The 20,855-nt window shown below is 48.7% G+C and overlaps 1 protein-coding gene across 1 annotated transcript in view; it reads left to right on the top strand.

Annotated features, from left to right (window-relative positions):
• Elp3 (elongator acetyltransferase complex subunit 3) overlaps positions 1 to 6,702 on the top strand; it is a 76,224-nt gene extending 69,522 nt beyond the window's left edge. The window contains exon 15 of the mRNA XM_045131243.1: positions 3,763 to 6,702. Within this exon, the coding sequence (XP_044987178.1) occupies positions 3,763 to 3,839 (77 nt within the window). The 3' untranslated portion in view covers positions 3,840 to 6,702. The remainder of the gene's footprint in view (positions 1 to 3,762) is intronic.
• Positions 6,703 to 20,855: the final 14,153 nt, after the last annotated feature.

The following is a 20,855-nucleotide window of genomic DNA, read 5'->3' on the forward strand; positions in this document are numbered from 1 at the left end:
ATTTTAGACTGCACACTTGGAGCTGTGGAACCGTATGTTTCTGACCATGCGCTTGGAGCTGTGGAGCCTGCTGTTAGTGTTGTGAACTCTGAATTTTGATTCTTGACGGTGGCTTGACCTCTTGGGATTCTTTTTGTACTGCCCTCCAGCACCTCAGTGATAAGGAATAGCTCACACTAGGCTGTGACTTCCTGAGGCGTGATACCTGGCCCAGCTTTCACCCAGCCAGTTCCTTCTATAAAAGAGGAAAGTCCTTTATCTATGTAGAATAAGTCCAAACTAGAACTCCCTATTCTCATTTAGAAAGAAAGGGGAAAAAAAGCACCTAGGTTTCGGATGCTCATAACTTGAGTTTCTGATCTGTGGGGCTGTAGAAAGAGACAACCGGGCCCTGTGTGACATAGCTGCATCTGGGCTATCCTGGTCTAACTGCCTTCCTCCCCATCCCACTTCTGCTGAAACCATCAGGCAAACAACTCAGAACACTTTGAAATGCATTAAATGGATGCACCTTTGAGTTTTTTTTTTTAATTGAGGAGGAACAAATGCACAGTGAAGCAGAAAGCCTGAGGTAGATAGCTTGGTTAATATTTGCAGAAGTGTCGTCTCATATAGCCACTACCTGGAATGCTCTTACTTCCCCCTGAGCCCTTTACCATCTTCAGTGTAACCATTATCTGACCTGTAACTATCAAATGAGCTTTTCTTGTCTCTGAATGTTGTATAGATGGAATGTTTTATATTCACTTCCTTTCACATAAAATTAGTTCAGTGTGACTCTGTTATGTTTATACAGACAGCTATAGTTGCATTTTCATCACTATATTGTATTCCTTTGTGTAGCCATCCCCACTCTGCTACTGAGAGATCTTTGGGTTATCTCTTATTGGGGGTTGTTGGATAGAAACATTTCTCTTTTCACTGAGGAATATAATTACTCACAGATCTATATCCTATGGGTCAAGAACCTTTAGAGGTAATGTAAACAGGAAACAGTTGTGCCACTTTGAGGGCTTTGAAAACCTTATGTTCATTGAGTCTGAGTTGCTGCTAAAATCTATTATTTGTTCTTGTTTTTATCTTTCCCCTGCTCTACAACCAAACCCTATGTCAAACAGAAGTAATAGTTACAACACAAACAAGGCAGAGCTGTGCAAGGTGGACAGTGAGTAGTTATCCTTGGATTAAAATAAATAAAATAAAAAAGGAAGTTTCTGTGTTGTGGTCAGCTTCACATTGCTGGGATGAACTTTGAAACAGTTTATGGGAGGAACAGGATTTATTTCAGGCTTACAGATAAAGGGAAATTCCATCAATAGCAGAAGAAGCTGGCTTGCATTCCTAAATTCAAGCCAGGAGGGAGACATACCCAATAGCCAGCACAGCTGCAGGCAGGGTGCTCAGGTAGAGTTCCAGTCCTTTGCATACCTTGAGGCTGGACATCAGACCCACTGCCAGTGACACCTCCTCCAGCCAAGTGGCTGGAGACAAGCTTTTAGTAAAAACATTTGATGGGCTGGAGAGGTGGCTTAGTGGTGAAGGCACTTGCCTGCAAAGCCTAGGTTCGACTCCCCAGAACCCTCAAAAGCCAGATGCACAGGGTCACACATGTGCACAACACGGCACATGTCTCTGTAGTTCAATTGCAGAGACTAGAGGCCCTAGCATGCCAGTTCTCTCTCCCTTCCCACGCTTTTCTCTCTCTCTCTCTCTCTCCCTCCCTCCCTCATAAAAGAAAAAAATACCTGAGTCTCTTGGGGGACATACATTCTAACTCTCACACTCTGAAACTGTTACCTCCTGGTACAGCTCTGGTACATCATGTCTGCTCTGGTTCTGTTTTCTTAACACTCACATTTTGAAGTGGACAGGAAACAGAACATGCTGGGGAGCCCTATTCCTGAATATGGACTGTTTAGGTTAAAGGTTAAGGTAGACTTGAGAACACTAAGGAATAGTTCATTTCCAGCCTGAGCCTTTCTCGCCTTCCATTGCCCTTGCTCAGCACCCCTTTATCGGGTGCAGTTCACAGGAGCACGACACTGGCACCGTGGTCGAAGCACGCTGCAGCAGCCAGCCTGTCTTGGGGAGCGCGCCCATGCCTGCAGCCACCGAGGGGCGGCCGTAGCCGGGGGTGGGAAGGTGACAGCGCTGTCCACAGGAGGTAACATGTACGAGTACTAGAGAAAGAGCCAGCTACACCCAGGGAGTGAGGTGTTCAGAAGTCACTGCGCGAGCAGTGTTGAAGGCAAGGTGCAGGAGCTCACAGACATCACATTGGCCTGTCTCTCAGGCCCTGGCCTTCCCAGTTGGTTCTGTCTAGCCTGTTTGCCTTGTAGCTGTGCAGGCTCAAGGAGGTGAGTGCTGCCTGCAGAAGGGCAGGGCTGCGCCTCAGACTCATGTCCGTCTGGTCACAAAGCCGCCTCCTAACAGCTCCTGTGTGCCACCTCTTGAGCCAGGCTGCGCCCAGTGAGGTCAGCCTCTTAGTTGTGGCCATGCGTCCCAAATTTAAGTTATGTACAGATACAGATCCCTTTTAAAGGCAAACAGAAGCCGTGGACATTTGTAATTGAACTAACTCAGTGTCCATCGATGTTGAGCTATAATAAGAAACATAAAACTGGCCTATCTCTAGTTGCTGACGTGGATCTCCTGAAAGTCCTGAGGTTTCCTTGGTGGTAGCACTGTCTTGTCTAGTGAAGCAGCTCTTGATGGGTCACTGGGAGGACTCAGCCATGAGAGGCATGGAGATCGTGTTAATATCTGGTTGTGCCCACATGATGAAGCTTCTAGAAAAACCCTCCATGGCTGGGTTCAAAGTTTTCTGCCTTAGCAGACATCTTCTTGCCAGGAAGGTGACATATCCTCAACTCCAATGGGACAGAGGCTCAGGACCCTTCACGCCTACCCTATGGACTTCATTAGTCTGTTCATTTATACTGAGAATGAATCAGTAAATGTCAGGTAAACATTCCTTGGAGTTCCGTGAACCACCACAGCATGTTGTGTGACCCGAGGAGAGGCTGGGGAAACCCTCAGTGAGTAGTCAACGTGGGTAGAAGTAACTGGGCAGCCCGTGACATGGAACTGATGCTTGAAGTTGGGGCAGCCTCGCGGGGCGGAGCCCTTTGACCTGCAGCAGCAACTGCTGGAACTCCCAGTATCAGAACTGAGTTAGCTTGCAGGATACATGCATGGTTGGTGTCCACAGAGACCTGGAGAATGGCGTGGTTGGGAAAATCCACCTTTCTCTTTACAAACCACATGGTCCAGTGAGCCAAGGCCACTCCCGAAAACCTGCTTCTGACAGTAACCAATAAGGAAAATTGTTGTCTTCTGTGAATCCTTCTATACTCCCAGCACCTCAGGCAGTAGCGTATGCCTCTGCTTCCAGGGATGCGTAGCGATCCTCATTCATCCTTCTGGAGAACTACAGGGTGGGTCACTGCTCCTTGTGGAGTACAGAACCCCTACTCCTTCACCTGTGCCCGCACAGACGGGCTCAGCAGCACTTGTAGGTTGTCAGCACACAGGCTGTGGCCCCTGAGAATTTATGTGTCAGCAGTCAGAAAAGGGACATGTCTCCTTACATAGCAGCTTCTCTGTGGCATCATGGAAATGTCCCAAACTTGCAGACCAGAGGTGCTGTCTGGAATAGAACCTGGCTGTGGGTGAGAATGGGAGAGGGGCCGACGCTGCCTTGAGATTGCCGGTGGCCGCCTGCGTGCTCACTAGATACTGTTTGCTCTGACTCTCCCACAGGGGTCGGCACCAGGAATTACTACAGAAAGATCGGCTACAGGTTACAAGGCCCATACATGGTAAAGATGCTGAAATGATGGTCGTGCCAGTCCTTCAGCAGTATCCTCCTGGCAGAAGACAGGAAACCAGGATTTCTTGAACACTCAGCAGAGATGCTGAGCCAAGCTGGCAGACCTTCTCTGTCTCCTGGTGAGGACCTTTGCCATCACCCTGCGGCTGCTGGGCCACGTTCACAGGACTGCTGCCCAAGCCTGTAGCCACCCTCTCCATGTGTGGCCATAAAGTCATTTTGGTTTTTGAGGCTTAAATCATTTGCCCAATTCTAGATTCTGCATGAGGGCTGCAGTTGATCCATTTGACTCAGACACTGTGACAATAACAGATCACTTCATCTGGACATCATCACTCGTGAAATAAGACGTGTAACTCATTCAAGGGGCAACCTCAGCAGGAGCTATTTGTAAATAAACTCTGGGGATGAAAGCCAGGCTGAAGTATGTATGGGAAAGCTGTTGACCCTGGCTCTGGCTTTTAAGTATATATGTGTTTGCCCTCAAGAAATCGAGCTTTTGTTTAACTGGAAATCGTTCTGGTTACTGTACCAATGTTTTGAAATAGCACTGTGTGGAAAGGGGCGTCGTCTAGGTTATGTTAATAAGCTTCACAGCAGCAATCACCAGCCGTCTGTGGCAAGTCTGCCTTGAGCCTGGCCGTCACAGAGCCTTCGTCTCATAGTTGTCTGCACTTCCCACATCCCTGACGCCTGCAGAGCAATGGCAGTGCCCACAGGTATGCCGGGTAAGCACCAGACTGCCCTGTCCATCTGTCCTGCACAGGCAGAGGGTGGTGCACACAGCTGGAGCCAAGCAGCCTTGCATGTGAACAGTGTAAGGTGGACGTTGATGTGTTAAGTGGAGACAGGTAAGAGGAGTTCAACCAGTAGTGAAAGCAAAAAGTGGGGAAACGGGTCCAGATCTAAAAATCGGAACGAGATTGATTTTTCCTGGGTTGGCACCATCCTGGTTCACTGAGGAGAGCCAGCCTGCAGAGGGTCAGTCCCCAGTGAGAGCTGGCCTCACCTGGGTCCCTGGGCATCCACAGTTCACAACCACTGGTCAAGGGAAGCCTTTCCTCCAAAGGTCTGGAAAATTAAAAGTCTTTAACCTACAAAAATAGTTGTTGAAGCTGTTTTTATTTTTTATTTTTTGATGCCTTATATCAGTGACAAGTGTCGTGAATTTACAGGTTTCACTTTCCAGCCTGTGACAGTGTTCGTTTCCTCCTGGGTGTCGTTTGCCATTTCATTAAGCTGCGAAAGGCAAACAGCAGTGGCTTACGGGCGCAGTGTGGCACTCCAGTGGCTTTCCAAGAGTGTAGCAAAGGGAATTTAGCTATTTCTGGGCTATATTTTTTTTTCACTACAAACATAAAACTATTAAACTAATAAAGCATACATGCCCTGGCAGTCACACACACAGTACAGGAGACAGGGCATGCGGGACCGGAGCGCCCACGTCCATCCGGGCCAGCACACGTGCCTTGCTTTCCCTAAACAAGTCACAGCTTACAACAAAGTCACAGCTTACAACAAAGTCACAGAGAACTATATGTACATGCACCATTCATTTTAAAAGATGACAGCTTTGAGCAAAAAAGTCTAAAACATAAGTGTCGGGATCTCTGTCACCCTCCTCTTGCATGGTCATCTCAGTTGGTGTCTCAGCCTGGGTTCTGAGAGGCCCCTTCCCAGCTCACCCTCAGCCCATCTTGGCGTGCATCCCTGGCAGCCACACAAATACTAATTCCCCATTTGCCTTCTCATTGCTGGGACAAAACACGACCAGAAGCAGTTTATGAAAGGAAAGGATCTGTTTCTGGCTTACAGTTTTGACAAGTCTCGCCATGGTGGGAAAACATGGCAGGAGCCAACAGCAAGGTGTCCCATCTTCGCAGCACAGAGGAGGTAGCACAGTGTGGCCAGGGAGCCAGGTTCGAACACCGCGTGGCCCGCCCCCAGCCACACACTTCCTCCGGCAAGGTTCCACTTTCCAACAGCTCCACAGCCTTGTTGAAAAGCACTAACTAGGGATTAAAAGTATTCAAATACATGAGGCTGGGCAGGAGTGCATGTTTCATCGAAACCACCACACATGTCATAGTGCCTATTGCTTTCTCCCACTAGAAGCCCAGCTTCTGCAGGTTGTCAGAACTCTTCTTAGCCTGTGTGGAACTTGGCCACAGCCACATCCTGGCTGGAGCAGTCCTTCCAAGACCTGTGCTGTTCAGGCCAGGCCATGTCTTAAAAGAGAGAGCTGGGCCTGTTCTCACCCTCTTGGTTTCTGACCCACACTGAGCGGCACCTTAGCTGCAGCCTGAGCACAGCCAGGCAGCTCTGTGGAATTCAGCTTCGGGCTGAACCACCTGAAGACATAAACATTCATGCCACATCACACACACACTGACCTTTATCTGAATAGAAATAAGACATTGAAATGCATTGTCACAGGGCTGGAGAGATGGCTTAGCGGTTAAGGCGTTTGCCTGCAAAGCCAAAGAACCTTGATTCGATTCCCCAGGACCCACGTAAGCCAGATGCACAAGGGGGCACATGCATCTGGAGTTCGTTTGCAGTGGCTGGAGGCCCTGGTGCATGCCTATTCTCTCTCTCCCTCTCTCCTCCCCCGCCCCCTTTCTCTCAAATAAATAAATAAAAATAAAGTTAAAAAAAATACATTGTCACCAAGTGGAGGGCTAGGTATAGCTCATTGTTTCTCAGAGTGGGAAATCAATGGGCTCCTTTTCTGCTTTCCACCCCTACTGTGTCAAGAGTCCCAAACAAAGCCCGGTCTTTGTTAATGTCTTTTACAGTGTACATTGTCATTGCCAAAGATGTTTGGGGGATTGTGTGAAAATACACTTCATTCTTTTTTGAAAGTTGAACAGCTCTCTCCATTTATTGTCAGTGAAATGGGTTTATAAGCATCTGAGGGGGGAGCAAAGGGTCCTAAGGCGATTGGACATACCAAGTTTATTTCTGATGCCTACTAATTAGCACATTGGCAATGGCAGGGAGGGGGGGCTTCAGGTGATCTAGGGTCTCAGGAGGATGGGCTGTGTGAGGGCTGATCAGGAGTTCCCTGGGCAATTGGCCAAAGGTCACAGGGCTATGGGCAGAGCCTAAATTCAGGTGTACTGGGCTTGGAGAGGGAGTGGCTTCCTATAGCCTGGGGGCACACTTTATTCTTAACCCACAGAGCCCCAAGTTGATGGGAGAAGTTCTTGTTCTGGAAGCTGGGCCTCACTGAAGGACAGGCTCTCTGCCAGCCCCGTCCATACTTTGCACTTCAGCGCCCCACTAGTAACCAAACAGCCACGGCTGGGAGTCCGCTTGAGGGCCAGATGAGGTCATCTGTGAGACTCATCACATAACCCGGGTCATTATGGGAACAGTTACTGCTCTGATCAAGTGGTTTCTCCAACCAGCTGTGACCTTGGGCAGGTAGACAGTAATGGGATAATGCATCTCCCTCGAGTGGCACTTGCGAGGATTCAGTGAGCCTTCATGTACCAGGCTCTTAGAACAGGACCTTTATGACAAAACACCAGAACCAGCTGGCATTACTAACATCTAGCAAGGAATGCTGTTGGGCCCATTTCTTCAGGACATTTTGCATCTGACACCAGATGCTCTGATGTTTTGATGGAATGTATGAATTTTCCTAGAAACCAGTGTCAGATGGCATCTATCGGGTGCTCCAAGGCAAAATCTTCCCTCCTCCGCTTAGTCTTTCTGTCTCATTCACCCAATGCCTTATAGGACAAGAGGCTAGAGAGTCATTTTTAAATCCACTGGGGGCTGCCTAGGAAGTTGTCCATGGAAGGTGGTAGGTATGTCCGCTTAGAGAGTCTATTTAAGGGAGTTTAGTGAAAGCAGACATCTCTATGTGATAGATGTGGGCTGGCCACCACAGTAACAGGGAAATGATTGGCAAGTGGTGAATAAATTCATCCTTTAGGCCAGATTAGGAAGAAAACAGGTTTTTGGGGTAAGCCACAAGGAACAGTGGGCTGAGTAGTAACAGAAACATAGCAACTTGGATGCTTTTTTTTGTATCCGCTGGGCCGATTTTTAAATATTTTTAAATTTTAAATAAATATTTATTTGAAAGAGGTAGATAGGAGAGAATGGGTATGCCAGGGCCTCTAGCCACTGCAAACGAACACCAGATGGGTGTACCACCTTGTGCATCTGGTTTACATAGGTACTGGGGAATTGAACTTGGGTCCTTTGGCTTTGCTGGCAAGCGCCTTAACTGCTGAGCCATCTCTCCAGCTCCTCGCAGCAGTTTTATCATCTTGTAGATGAAGGGCTGAGAATGCCCTTGTCCACATGGAAATGTGCTCAACCTGCCCATGCACTGGGCTCTGCCATAGACCCTTCACCTTGTTGCCCTGGGGAACTCAAAATACAATGGTGTCCCCAAGGTGAATCATCTGCCACTTCACAAAGCCTCAGGCAGGTGTCTCACCTTCAGCCCACACCATTTTCCACAGTGTAGATGGGCCTGTGATGTTGTATATAGTATGAAGTAGCCGCAACCTGGTCTCAGGCACCAACATGGCAGTAAGATTTAAGTTCTGAACCCAAGTCAGTGACTCAGCCTTTCCTGTCCCACACCTCATTTTTTTCAGGGGGAAAACATCTTCAGTCAGAGGATGCTAACAGTTATAAACATCAAGCCTAAGCTTTCACATGATTTCACCTTCAACCCTTGAGGAAAGTCCTATGCCATCCCAGTTTTCACAACTGGGGGTGGGGGAAGGGATGATTTCAAGACAATACAGATTAAATATGAGCGCTGCTCTCCGAGAACCTCCCCAAGGAGATGGCAGTAGACACCGAGAAGACTCAAAACACAACAAAGCAGAAAATTAGAGGCTGCCCAGAGCTCAAACTGAAGCTAACTTAAAACACCCTCCAAAGCTCAAGTAACATTGTGGAAGAGGAGGCAGAAAGAATGTTCTGAGCTACAGGGTGGGAAAGGTGTTTTCTGAAGCATCATACTCCACCCACCCCCTGAGCACACACACATTCATGACTCACTGTGAATACCAAAGACCCCCACCCCCCCCAGAAGGGCCCTCAGTGGAATGGGGTGGCAGAGAAGAAAATGACCAATTTGCAATATGTTTATACATTGAAGTTCTTGATTAAAAATAAGTAAGAGAGAATACAAAGGAAAAGGTTTGTTCTCTTGGAAAATGACTTGGAGTTCTGAACACAGCTGTCCACTATAATAAATGAAAAAAATAAAATAAAAACAGCAACCTGAAACCCACCATCAGAGGCAGCCATGGTAGAGCGTCCTGTAGCCATCTCCATGTGAGTGCATGTGGATACACGAGATTTACATGATAGGGTCAGGCCGGACACAGTGCTCTGCCACCTTTTTACTCAGCACAATGGAAGGAGGGTGTCTCCCATGTCACAGAACATCTCCTTCACCCCTAGTGATGGCCACCTCATCTTCCACTGTGTGCAGGGGAGCAGTAGTTTACATGTGGGCCCCACAGTTCTTGTGATGGGAGTTTAATCCTCAATGCAACTGGATTGAGAGGTGGGGCCTGTAAGAAAGATTCAGGCTAGGCGTGGTAGTGCATACCTTTAATCCCAGCACTCAGGAGACTGAGGTAGGAGGATTGTTGTGAGTTCGAGGCCACCCTGAGACTCCATAGTGAATTCCATGTCAGCCTGGGCTAGAGCGAGACCCTACCTCAAAAAAAAAAAAAAAAAAGAGGTGACTCGGCTTTGCAAGCTGCCCTGATTGAGAAGTGAGTGGGTTACCATGCAAAAGGGTCCTGGTAAAGGGCTGTTTGGCACCCTGCTTTCACACACACACACGCTTCTTGCCCTTTTGCTTTCCACTGTGGGATGGCACAGCAAAACGGGCTCTCAGATGCAGGCTCTTTGGCCTTGGATGTCCTAGTCTCTAGAACTTAAGAAATCTCTGGGTGTGACTCAGTGGGAAAGTACTTGTGCTGCCCAGTGCCTGTGAGGTCCTGGGTTTACCCAACACCACCAAAAAATGAAAGATTTCTGTTCTTTATACATTACCTAGTCTCAAATATTCTAAATCACAAACAAAGTCAGGCAAGATGGTATGATTTTCTTAATTATTCAATCTTTTTTTTTTTTTTTTTTTTTTGGTTTTGCAAGGAAGGGTCTCACTCTAGCTCTGGCTGACCTGGAATTTGGCCTCGAACGCCCAGCAATCCTCCTACCTCTGCCTCCCAAGTGCTGGGATTAAAGGCGTGTGCCACCATGCCTAGCTATTTAATCTTTTTTAAAAATATTTCTTTGAGAGAGAGAATGGGTATGACAGAGCCTCTAGCCACTGCAAACAAACTCCAGGTGCATGTGCCACCTCCACCTTGTGCATCTGGCATATGTGGGTACTAGGGAATCAAATCTGGGTCCTTAGGCTTTGCAGGCAAGCACCTTAACCACTAAGCCATCTCTCCAGCCCCTAACTATTCAATGATATATCCTTAGATTCTCATCCGTATCTAGAATCAGATGCCATGCGTGGGGGCTGCTCAAATGTGTTCACTGCTTGCTGGGGTTGCTTTTCAGATGAGTAGTCCCTCATCTGAGGCAAGTGTCCTCCATGCTCCACTGCCCCCCATTATTCTTCCATACTTCATTCACGACCTGCCTATCTGGAAGGAAGGAGAGAAACAGACCTGCCTGGAGTTTGGCCTTTCTCACTCCGCGGTGGCAGTACATTTGATCGTGAGCAATCCCATCATACAAAATGTCAAAATGCCTGTTCACCGGAGGCACTGGAGCATGAACATCCTTTATTGAGGTCGGAGGTGACTACACCTTATCTCATCCGCCCTGATGTAAGGCGCCATGTCGAGGCACGTTGCACACCAGCTGTGGCCCTGCAGAGAATGTCACCGTCCTGTCTCAGGATCCCTCTCTCGTCTGCAAGGTTGGAAGATCTGAGTGCCAGGGGAGATTTGACAGTACTGACTGTCACCCCCAGGCAGGCAGGGGGAAAGATTGTACCACCTAGACCCTGTCACCCCTTCCCATGAACAGCAGCCTGGTGTGCACCCACGGGCTTTCAGGCTTGCCTCTGCCTTTGTCTGGCTCTGGATAGCTACCACGTGCCTAGGGTCCTGAGTCACCTGAAGAGAGAGAAGGACAGGAACCCAAGACATTATGGCCCTAGCAATAGGAACGGTCTCCTTTTACAGATGAGACGCCACCATCAGTACAGGGAAGCAGGACTTGGAGATGGTCTGGTGGGTAAAGTGATTGTCCCACAAATATAAGGACCTGAGTTTTGATTTACAGGACCCACAGAAAATGCCTGGCATGGTGGCACCCACCTGAAATCCCAACACTGGAGAGGCCCAGACAGGAGAATCCCTAAAGACTTCCTGATCAGCCAGTCTAGCTAAATTAGCAAGCTGAAAATTCAGAGAATTAGACAGAGCATGACTGCAGAGGAACCCTGTTACCATCTACCTCTGGCCTGCTCACAAGCATGCCTGGCACACCACATACACATGCATGCCCTCCCCACACACACAAATTTAAAGAAAAACAGGGGAGTTAACCAAGACCCTAAAACCAGTCAGCAAGGTGTGGAGGTGAGTTGGCATTCCCAGACTTGCAAAGCGCCAAGGACACCCATACCCATGAGCAGTGGTGGCTGCAGAATTGGGGACATGAAACGTGAGGTTACAAAGGTCTGATCTGGAAGTCACTGGCCTAACAGATTGTCACCGCTTTACCTGCCCACGCCCCACTTGGCCTAACTGCCAGGACCTCTTTGAACAAATCCCTGGGGTAAGTGGCCAGCCTGGTCAAACAGAACAGGGAGGAGTAACTCCGAGGCCACTCCTGTGGACAGTCTCGGAGGATTGAATACATACATCACAGTTCGCTCCTGAGCAAAGCACACCCCGTTGGTTTAATAAAACGGAATGAGAGAGAGGGGAGGCAGAGATGAGGCCGGGAAATGATGAGGGTTTGAAAGCTGCAGAACAGGTGAGGCTGTAACCACTTTGCATTAGAGGAAGTATGAACTGGCCCACAGATTACAGAGGAATATCACAGCCACAGGCTTATTCCTGAAAGCAGCATCTTTTCCTGAGGAGTGCAGGCGGCACAGTGAAGGCTGGAGAAGGGTTACCTCGGAAAGAGCAAGAGTTCTTCACCCCTAGACCCACCCAGGGAACACCGCTGGACGCAAGATCCTCCTCCACCCCAGCCAGACCCGGTCCAGGAGACTCCCGGGAAAGGCCCAGACTGACCAGCGACCCTTGAAAAACGACAGGCAGGCAGAGGAGGGATATCAAGACTGGGGATCTTGAAGAGGTGGAGTCAGGTAGGATATAAGAGAACTGGAATCAGTGAGCCGGTGCGGAGGGAGAGTGCGCACCAGGCTCTCCAGCCTCCCTAGCCGGGTTCGGATGCTGGCAGGGGAACTTTGCCTTTCAAGCCAAAATAGAATCTTCTGGAGAGTGGCCAGCCCAGAGGCAGGCCTAAAATCACCACACACACAGCTCTTCCAGAGCCAATCCACAGGCCATGACAACACTCACGCCCCACACTCTATAAAAACCCAATACTGTGTCTGCCCCAAAATCATGCTGAATCCAAACTCCCAGAACGGCTGTATTTAGACACACCTCTGTGGAGGGGAGGCAGGTTAAATGAAGTCAGGGAAACCCTGGTCAATAGTGTCTTTGTAAGAAGAGACACTATCGGGCTGGAGAGATGGCTTAGCGGTTAAGTGCTTGCCTGAGAAGCCTAAGGACCGCAGTTCGAGGCTCAATTCCCCAGGACCCACGTTAGCCAGATGCACAAGGGGGCGCACGCGTCTGGAGTTTGTTTGCAGTGGCTGGAGGCCCTGGAGCGCCCATCCTCTCTCTCTCTCTCTCTGCCTCTTTCTCTCTCTGTCTGTCACTCTCAAATAAATAAAAATATTTAAAAAAAAAAAAAGAAGAGACACTACAGCTCATGATCTCCCTCTCTCTTCTCTCTTTCTCCCCTCTTCCTCTCTCTCTCCCTCCCTCAAGCTGGTATGACAGGGACTTGGGATTGAATAAGTTCTGGAGGTTTAATAAACCATCTCCAGATACTCATGTCCTAAAAGACAAGACTGGCGAGTGGAGTTGTTTGGAGGCAATTTCTAGGAGGACAGGAGCGAAAGGCAAGGGGCTCCCTCTGCGTCATCTGGGAAAGACGAAGGAAGGTAATAGGTGCTCAGCTGTAGGCACCCCGAGGACGACCTCCATGAAAGAATATGGGGAAGACCCCCACGCAGAGACGCCTATGGACACGGCTGGCACCTGCTTCCGAGTAACAAATGTGTGGAAACTTTGCCAGCTGAGCTATCTCCCTCAGCCCCCTGATCTCCACTTTTTGAAATTTAATGTAGACACCTAGCCTTGTCCACGTGGACCCTGCTAACTGGACAGGCTGATGAAGAAGCTATCAGAGCACTGGGACCAAGGAACAGCGGAGTGAGGATGGGGGCTGCAGTGAGAACCCGGTCAGGGTGCACGCGCTGTCATAAGACCAAAGACCTGGGACCCCTACACCTCACTTGTTGCAAAGGAGTGTCTGCTAGAGTGCCAGACTCAGCAGGAGGAACCTCCGGTTACAGGTGGGCACGGGGGGCAGGGAGATGATGAGCAACGCAAGGAGAGGGAGCAGCAAGGTCCTGTAGACAAGCACTTCCTTTTTTTTTCTTTTTGGTTTTTTCAAGGTAGGGTCTCACTCTGACCCAAACACTTCCTTTTTAAAAAATATTTATTTGAGATGGGGGGCAGATGGAGAGAGAGAGGGAATGGGTACACCAGGCCCTCCAGCCACTTCAAACAAACTCCAGATGCTTACATCCCCTTGTGCATCTGGCTTATGTGGATACTGGGGAATTGAACCTGGGTCCTTAGGTATCACAGGCAAGCGCCTTAACTGCTAGGCTGTGTTTCCAATGCAGAAAAAGCACTTTCCTGAGAGAGGCCTGGGGACCTTCCTACAGCACCAACTACCCTGCTGCCTCCAGCTGGTGGAGCACAGGGTGGGAGTCAGGGTCTCGGAGAAAAGAAAAGAAGGTGAGAGGTATCCATGCCCTGCCCTTCTGAGGACAGGCGTCCCTTGTGGACCCTTAAATGCCTCAATTCTGCTCTGAGACCTCCAACAGGGAGTCATGGATCTGTCTGGAGTATAACTGGACAGGCAAGATCAGCAATGGTGTCAGGCAAAGATAGTTAGGATGGGCTACAGAGATGGTTTAGCAGTTAAGGCGCTTGCCTGCAAAGCCAAGGGACCCAGATTTGATTCCCTAGGACCCATTTAAGATGGATGCACAAGGTGGACTTCATTTGCAGTGGCTGGCATACCCTAGCATACCCATTCTCTCTCTATCTGCCTCTCTCTCTCTCTCTCTCAATTAAAAATAAATAAATAAATTTTCAAAACAAAAGAGTGGTGGCAAAGGCAGTTGTTTTCTGGGCTGGTCTGTGCCATAAATAGCTCAAGAGAGGCTATATCCACTTCCCAGTGGAGTCCTGGAGACCCTCAGACCAACCTAACCCTCTCAGTAAGACCATGCTGTGCAAAAGCCAGACCAGACATTCAGAGTTGGGAAAATGACACTTTGGAGAGTTTTAGACAGACCAGAGACTTAGTCCTTTCTTCAAAAGGGAATGGCGGGGTTGTCCCTCTCTGGAGAGACTTCCAAGGGACCCAGCAGGAAGAATAGGAAACTCAAAGTGGTTAAGGAGGGGGACTGCTCCAGGGGTTTGTCTAGAAACTGTGGCTGAGCATTCCTAGGAAGCTAAGGGGAGTCACAGTGGGCAGGCAGCCAGCCTGGGTGGGACGTGGGATTTGTGCAAAAGGTCTTCACACAGGGCAAAGAGGTTTCAAATGGGAAAAAACACTAAAAGTCCTTGTTCCCAAATCTCTAAGGCTGCAGAAAAATAAGTGGACATCCACATATGGGGGAAGACCTTTGGTCCTACAAACCCTGTGCTCGACCCAGAGAGCACAAATGCAGTCTGGCCCAGGCTGTCCTCAGAAGGCTTCTCCCACTCTTCCTTGCTCTGTCCCCTGTACCCAATCCTTCAATCCCCACAACTGGGAAGGACACTGGCACCCAGTGTCACGGGACCTCATGGGTAAAGGGAGTAGACACAGTTGTGGATATCTGTAGGATGGAATTTTCTGGGTGGTCAATGGAGATCATAGTGAGGGCCTCAAAGAAAAGGAATAATGTCACATCTAAAAGGTGTAATCAGGTCAAGGAGATCAGAGTCTTTGTGCCAGGGCTGGGGACATAAAGCACAGCTATCTTTTTTTTTTTTTTTTTATGAGAGAGAAAGAGACAGATAAAGAGAAAGAGAGAATGGGCACACTAGGGCGTCTAGCCACTGCATACGAACTAACCTAATTGGGGAGCTCCAGACCAAGCAGAGACCCTGTCCCTCTCAAAAAGAGGTACACAGGGGCTGGAGAGATGGCTTAGCGGTTAAGTGCTTGCCTGTGAAGCCTAAGGACCCCGGTTCGAGGCTCGGTTCCCCAGGTCCCACGTTAGCCAGATGCACAAGGGGGCGCACGCGTCTGGAGTTCGTTTGCAGTGGCTGGAGGCCCTGGTGCGCCCATTCTCTCTCTATCTGCCTCTTTGTCTGTCGCTCTCAAATAAATAAATAAAAATGAACCAAAAAAAACGTTTTAAAAAAAAAAAGAGGTACACAGGGGCTTGGAGGAATGGCTTAGTGATCAAGTGATTTTGCCCGCAAAGCCAAAAGACCAAGGTTTGATTCCCTAGGACCCATGTTAGCCAGGTGCACAAGGGGGTGCATGTGTCTGGAGTTCATTTGCAGTGACTGGAGGCCCTGGCACACCCATTCTCTCTTTCTGTCTCTCCCTCTTTCTCTGTCAAATAAATAAATAAATAAAATATATTTTTTAAAAAGAGATAGACAGCATTCCTAAGAATGACACCCAAAGTTGTCCTCTGGCCTACACACATACACCCACACTCCCTGTGGTGGTTTGATTCAGGTGAGCCCCATAAACGTGGGTACTTAGGTGTTCTGAATGCTAGGTTCCCAGCTGATGAAGATTTGGGAATTAATGCCTCCTGGAGGAAGTATATTGTTGGGGTGGGCTTATGGGTGCTATAGCCAGTTTCCCCTTGCCAGTGTTTGGCATACTCTCCTGTTGCTATTGTCCACCTTATGTTGCCAGGCAGTGATGTCCACCCTCTGCTCATGCCATCGTTTTCCCCTGCCATCGTGGAGCTTCCCCTCAAGCCTGTAAGCCACAATAAACCTCTTTTTCCCACAAGCTGCTCTTGGTTGGGTGATTTCTACCAGCAATGCAAACCAGACCGCAGCAACCCCCTACACACACATGAACATATACATACACCGATACATATTTTTAAAAATGGAAATGGGATATAGAAATATAATTTTGTTTTTATAATTTATCACCCCAATTTAAGAAGAAACATTCTTCTATAGCTAGGTATTAGTATTGGTGCTGTGAGAAGATGCTGACGTGGCTCGTTTTCTAGAACTAGAGGAAACCACCCCCTCCTCCCCCCACCCCCCGCCTGCAGTCCTTCACGCGGGGATACTGGGTGGGTGACGTTTCCACCCTGGGAGAGCTAAGAATGAATGAAGTGAAATTAGCAACACCACCACCATGAGTGAAGTTTACGTGAGAAATTAACTATGTCTCCACACAAACAAGCATACACACATGCAGACAGCTCCCCAAAATGTAAACAAAAAGAGGAAACCCAGCTGATTAATGGAGGCTTATTAAATCCTCTCTTTTATTGCCAGAACCAACAGCAGTGAGAAGGTCTATAGACTGCTGGTAGAACACCCTCCAGGGGGAGCCAGGAAGACTGCCATCAGCGGCCATTGCTATGGTTCGTGTCCCCCAAAGATTCATGTGCTAGAAGTGTGGACCCTACTTTGGCAATATGAGAGATGGTGGGACCTTTAAGAGATTCACAAAGGGGCTGGAGAGCTGGCTCAATGGGCTCATCTCCTGCCAGCTCCCATGTAAAAACCAGGACATGGCCACACATACCTGTAACCCCAGCCCTTCAGGGAGTTTCAGCAGGAGAATCACTGGCGCTCACTAGTCAGCCAGAGTGACCAAACCCAGCAGTGTCAGGCTCACTCCATCTCTAGGAAACAGCAAGGAAGAGTGAGAGAGGATGAGTACAGCGTTCTCCCCTGGGTCTCACATGCAGCCATGCGTGTGCCTACATAAGCATACGCATACACATGCCACACATACCACATGCAAATGCCAAGAGGGAGAAAGAGATTCTAAACAGCGGTGAATAGATAAAAGGTACAGTTGACACACAGCAACTGGCAGAATCCTAAAGCCTCCATTACTCGGCCCAGCATAGGTATTTGCCATACAAGGCTACACAGGGGTCCAGGTGAGAAGGGCTCCAGCCCTCCTGTGGGAGCCACCCCAGCTGAGGATTCACCTTGTTCCTCATTGTATCACCTTTGGATCACATAGGGACTAGTGAGAGGCAGTTGAGCTATTGAGGACCCTGCCATTGGTATTAATGTAGTTCTCTGGGGACCCGAGTTGGTTCTGGCAAGAACAAGAATGGGTCGTTATAAAAATAAGCTTCCAGAGGGTGGTGCTGAAAGACAGCTCAGCGATTAAGGCCCTTGCCAGTGAAACCTAAGGACCTAGGTTCAACTCCCCAGTACCCATGTAAGCCAGATGCACAAGGTGGTCCATGTGTCTGGAGTTCATTTGCAGTGGCCAGAGGTCCTGGAATGCTGATATTTTCTCTCTCTCCCCTCCCCCCAAATAAATAAAATATGTTTTAAAAAACTAAGACTTGCCGGGCATGGTGCCACACTTCTTTAATCCCAGCACTTGGGGGGCAGAGGTAGGAGGATCACTGTGAGTTCGAGGCCACCCTGAGACTACATAGTGAATTTCAGGTCAGCCTGGGCTAGAGCCAGACCCTACCTCGAAAAAACAAACAAAAACAACAACAACAACAAGACTGTAGTAGGGATATGGCTTTTTGCCTAGCATGTGCATGGCACTGAAAAAAAAAAAAAAGAAAGAAAAAAACCAAGGTTATAAAAATAATAATAACAACCAAGCCCTTTCTACTTCCCATCTTACCATGTGATCTCATCTGCATACTCTCCCACCATGGTAATGCCATCTGCCATGAAGTCTTCACCAGACTGAACAGATCAGACAACCCAATCCCTGAGCCTCCAAAACTGTGAACTAAACAAACCTCTTTATAAAAGTTCAGCCTCAGGTATTTTGTTATAGCAACAGAAACCAGACCAAGACAGCCATGAAAGAGGACAAGGATTTCCCCAAAGAGAGCCTGTATTAGTTGCTTTCTCATTGCTGAGACAAAATACCTGACCTGAAGCAGGTTAAGGAAGGGAAGGGGTTATTTGGGCTTATCATTCCAGAGGGTAGGGTCCATCGTGCTGAGGAAAGCATGGCAGGGTCAGGAAGCCAGCATTAATTACATCATCACATCAGCAGGGAGGAGGCAGAGGAAGATGAAAGCTGGTCCTCAGCTAGCTCTCTCCTTTTCATACAGCCTAGGAACCCAGTCCACAGAATAATGCCACCCACACGTAGGATGGGTCTCCCCACTTCGATCTAATGCAGAAAAACAATCCTAACAAATGTGCCAAGAGATTCGTTTCCATGGTGATTCTAATCCTGCCAAGTTGACAACAGAGGTGAATGGCCCCAGAAACCCAGGCTGAGAGCAGGGGAGCTCCAGAGATGGCAAGTCACGGAGTGACGGGGCTTGTCGCCCTGAGTCGTGAGCAGACTCGTTTCAGAAAGAAATGAACTGAACTGACCCATGGCAAAAGGACGCTTTAGTGCTCGGTCTGGAGATTCAAAACAGAGCAGTGTGAGAAGAAGGGGGCTAGCAGGGCATTCAGCAGCGGGCAGTGCCCTAAAACCTGGATGACTTGTGTAGTGGAAAAGAAGCTGGAAGCTGGATGTCACTGTTACGAGTTAAATCCTGAGGCGCTGAACTTCTCTCTGTCTGTAGTTGAAGGAATCCCAAAGAGAGATCTGTCTAGGGGCCACCCAGAGGACTGATCAGAGGGAAGGACAGTTTAGACTAAAATAGAGTAAAACCATATACATGTTGATTTGGTGCCCGCGTGCTCACTGACCCCACCCTGGCTATGAACACTATGAAATGAAAGTAACATCTCAGCTCAACACCCAGGTTGCTTTGGTGCACAATCCCAACTTCGGTGCCTGGGAAATAAACTTCTCAATTTGCACTCCTGCTGGCATCGGAGTGATCTTTTCCGAAACGTTCCGCAACATTTCACCCAGCACAGGCGTTTGCCATGTGAGGCTACTCAGAGGGTACAGGAGAGAAGGGCCCCGGGGCTCCTGTGGGAGCCACTCCAGTCTGGGACTTGCTTGTTCTGGTTTGCGTGGTTCTTGTTTGTGGTGGTTTAAATGTCAAATGTCTTCCACAGTGTTATGAGCATGTAAGGACCAGCATATGGTCCAGGGACAGTTTAGATAAATAAGTTTGTTTTTCTTTGTGTGTGAGAGTAAAATTGCAAAGTCAACCTTTGTAAGCAAAAATCTAAGAAAAAGCTGAGTACAATGACATAGTAAGAGATTACCAGAAGGTGTGTGTGCAACCCTAGATAAGTAGTGGAAAATACAAAAAACCCAGCTGCTTAGCAGCCGTTGTCCCAGTCCTCCCGACACTATGACTGACTGAACGGCTGCTCAGCGGTCTGGACTGAGACCTCCACGAGACGCATCACTGATCCGAATTCATCTGCCCGACACGCTGTCCGAACGACCGAGACGACTGAGACTCGCCTTGAAAACTGCGAACCGAGAAAAAGTCGGAGCACGGACCCCGCGTCGCCAGGTTGTGACGTCAGAAATCTCACAGACCGAGTCTCACGTTGAGCCCAAGTTTCGCGATATCAGGTTGTATACATTTTAGACTCATTAGAAATATTCTTGTGTTAGTAGTGATGAATATAATTTGGATATATATTATATTAGCTATAATATTAGTTGTGATAGTTTGGACTTGCTTGTGTGTGACTTTCATCCCAGTAAACTCCTTTGCGAGTACACCAGCATCTGAGTATTATTGACCTTCGTGGGCGGAATCCTCTCAACCAATCATCTTTGAGAGTGCTCGCGACACACAGCCTCAGTGTGTGTGATTAAGTTTCCTACATAGTCCCCTTTGGTGGACATCCTTTGGGAGATGGAACCTTGCTGGAGGAGGGGGGTCTTGGAAGATGATCCGTCTTGCCTACTGGATGTTGAGAGCTCATGCTTGACTTTCTTTCTCTCCCTTCTTCCTTCTCTCTCTCCTGCTGATATGGGAAGATGTGCCCCGTGATCACCAAGGAGAACCAAACATGCGTGCAAAGGCAAAGAGCTTTATTTCGGGCTTAAACTCGGACTCTTGACTTCACCAGCGCAGTGGATCCATGCAAGAGCCCCAAGTAGTGGGAGGGCAGGGTTTTTATAGGGATTTGAACAAAGAAGTAGAGGGCAGTTACATGATTGGTGGGTTCAAACAGTAACTGTACTTGTCTTCTTTTGATTGGCTGGGGCAGAGAGAGGCAGAAGGGATAAGCCTTGGGCAAGTCTCGGGCACGCCTGGACACGTCTAGGGGCTGACTCAGGTCCTCTGCCTAAGCGGGAATTTGAAACTTCGGCCTAGCGAGGACAGCGCCTTACTGTCATGGCGCCAGTCTGGTTTCCGGGTCTTTCAGTGAGCAGGCTGCTAAGCTTTTCTCCACCTTGATGAAACTTCCATTTGAAACTCAAGCTTGAAATAAACCCTCCCCCACCACCTGCTTCTAGTCAGGTTCACTGTCCCAGGAATGAGACCGCTATACATGCCCACCCCTGGAGCCCAGCGGGCACTTTGGAAAGGCTTGGGGGAGGACAGTAACAATGGAAGGATCTGGAAGGGGCCACGTTCTCCTGCTATGGAATCAGAAAGGCTGTCAGACGG

Source organism: Jaculus jaculus, chromosome 12, assembly GCF_020740685.1.
Source record: "Jaculus jaculus isolate mJacJac1 chromosome 12, mJacJac1.mat.Y.cur, whole genome shotgun sequence".
Taxonomy (NCBI): Eukaryota; Metazoa; Chordata; class Mammalia; order Rodentia; family Dipodidae; genus Jaculus; species Jaculus jaculus.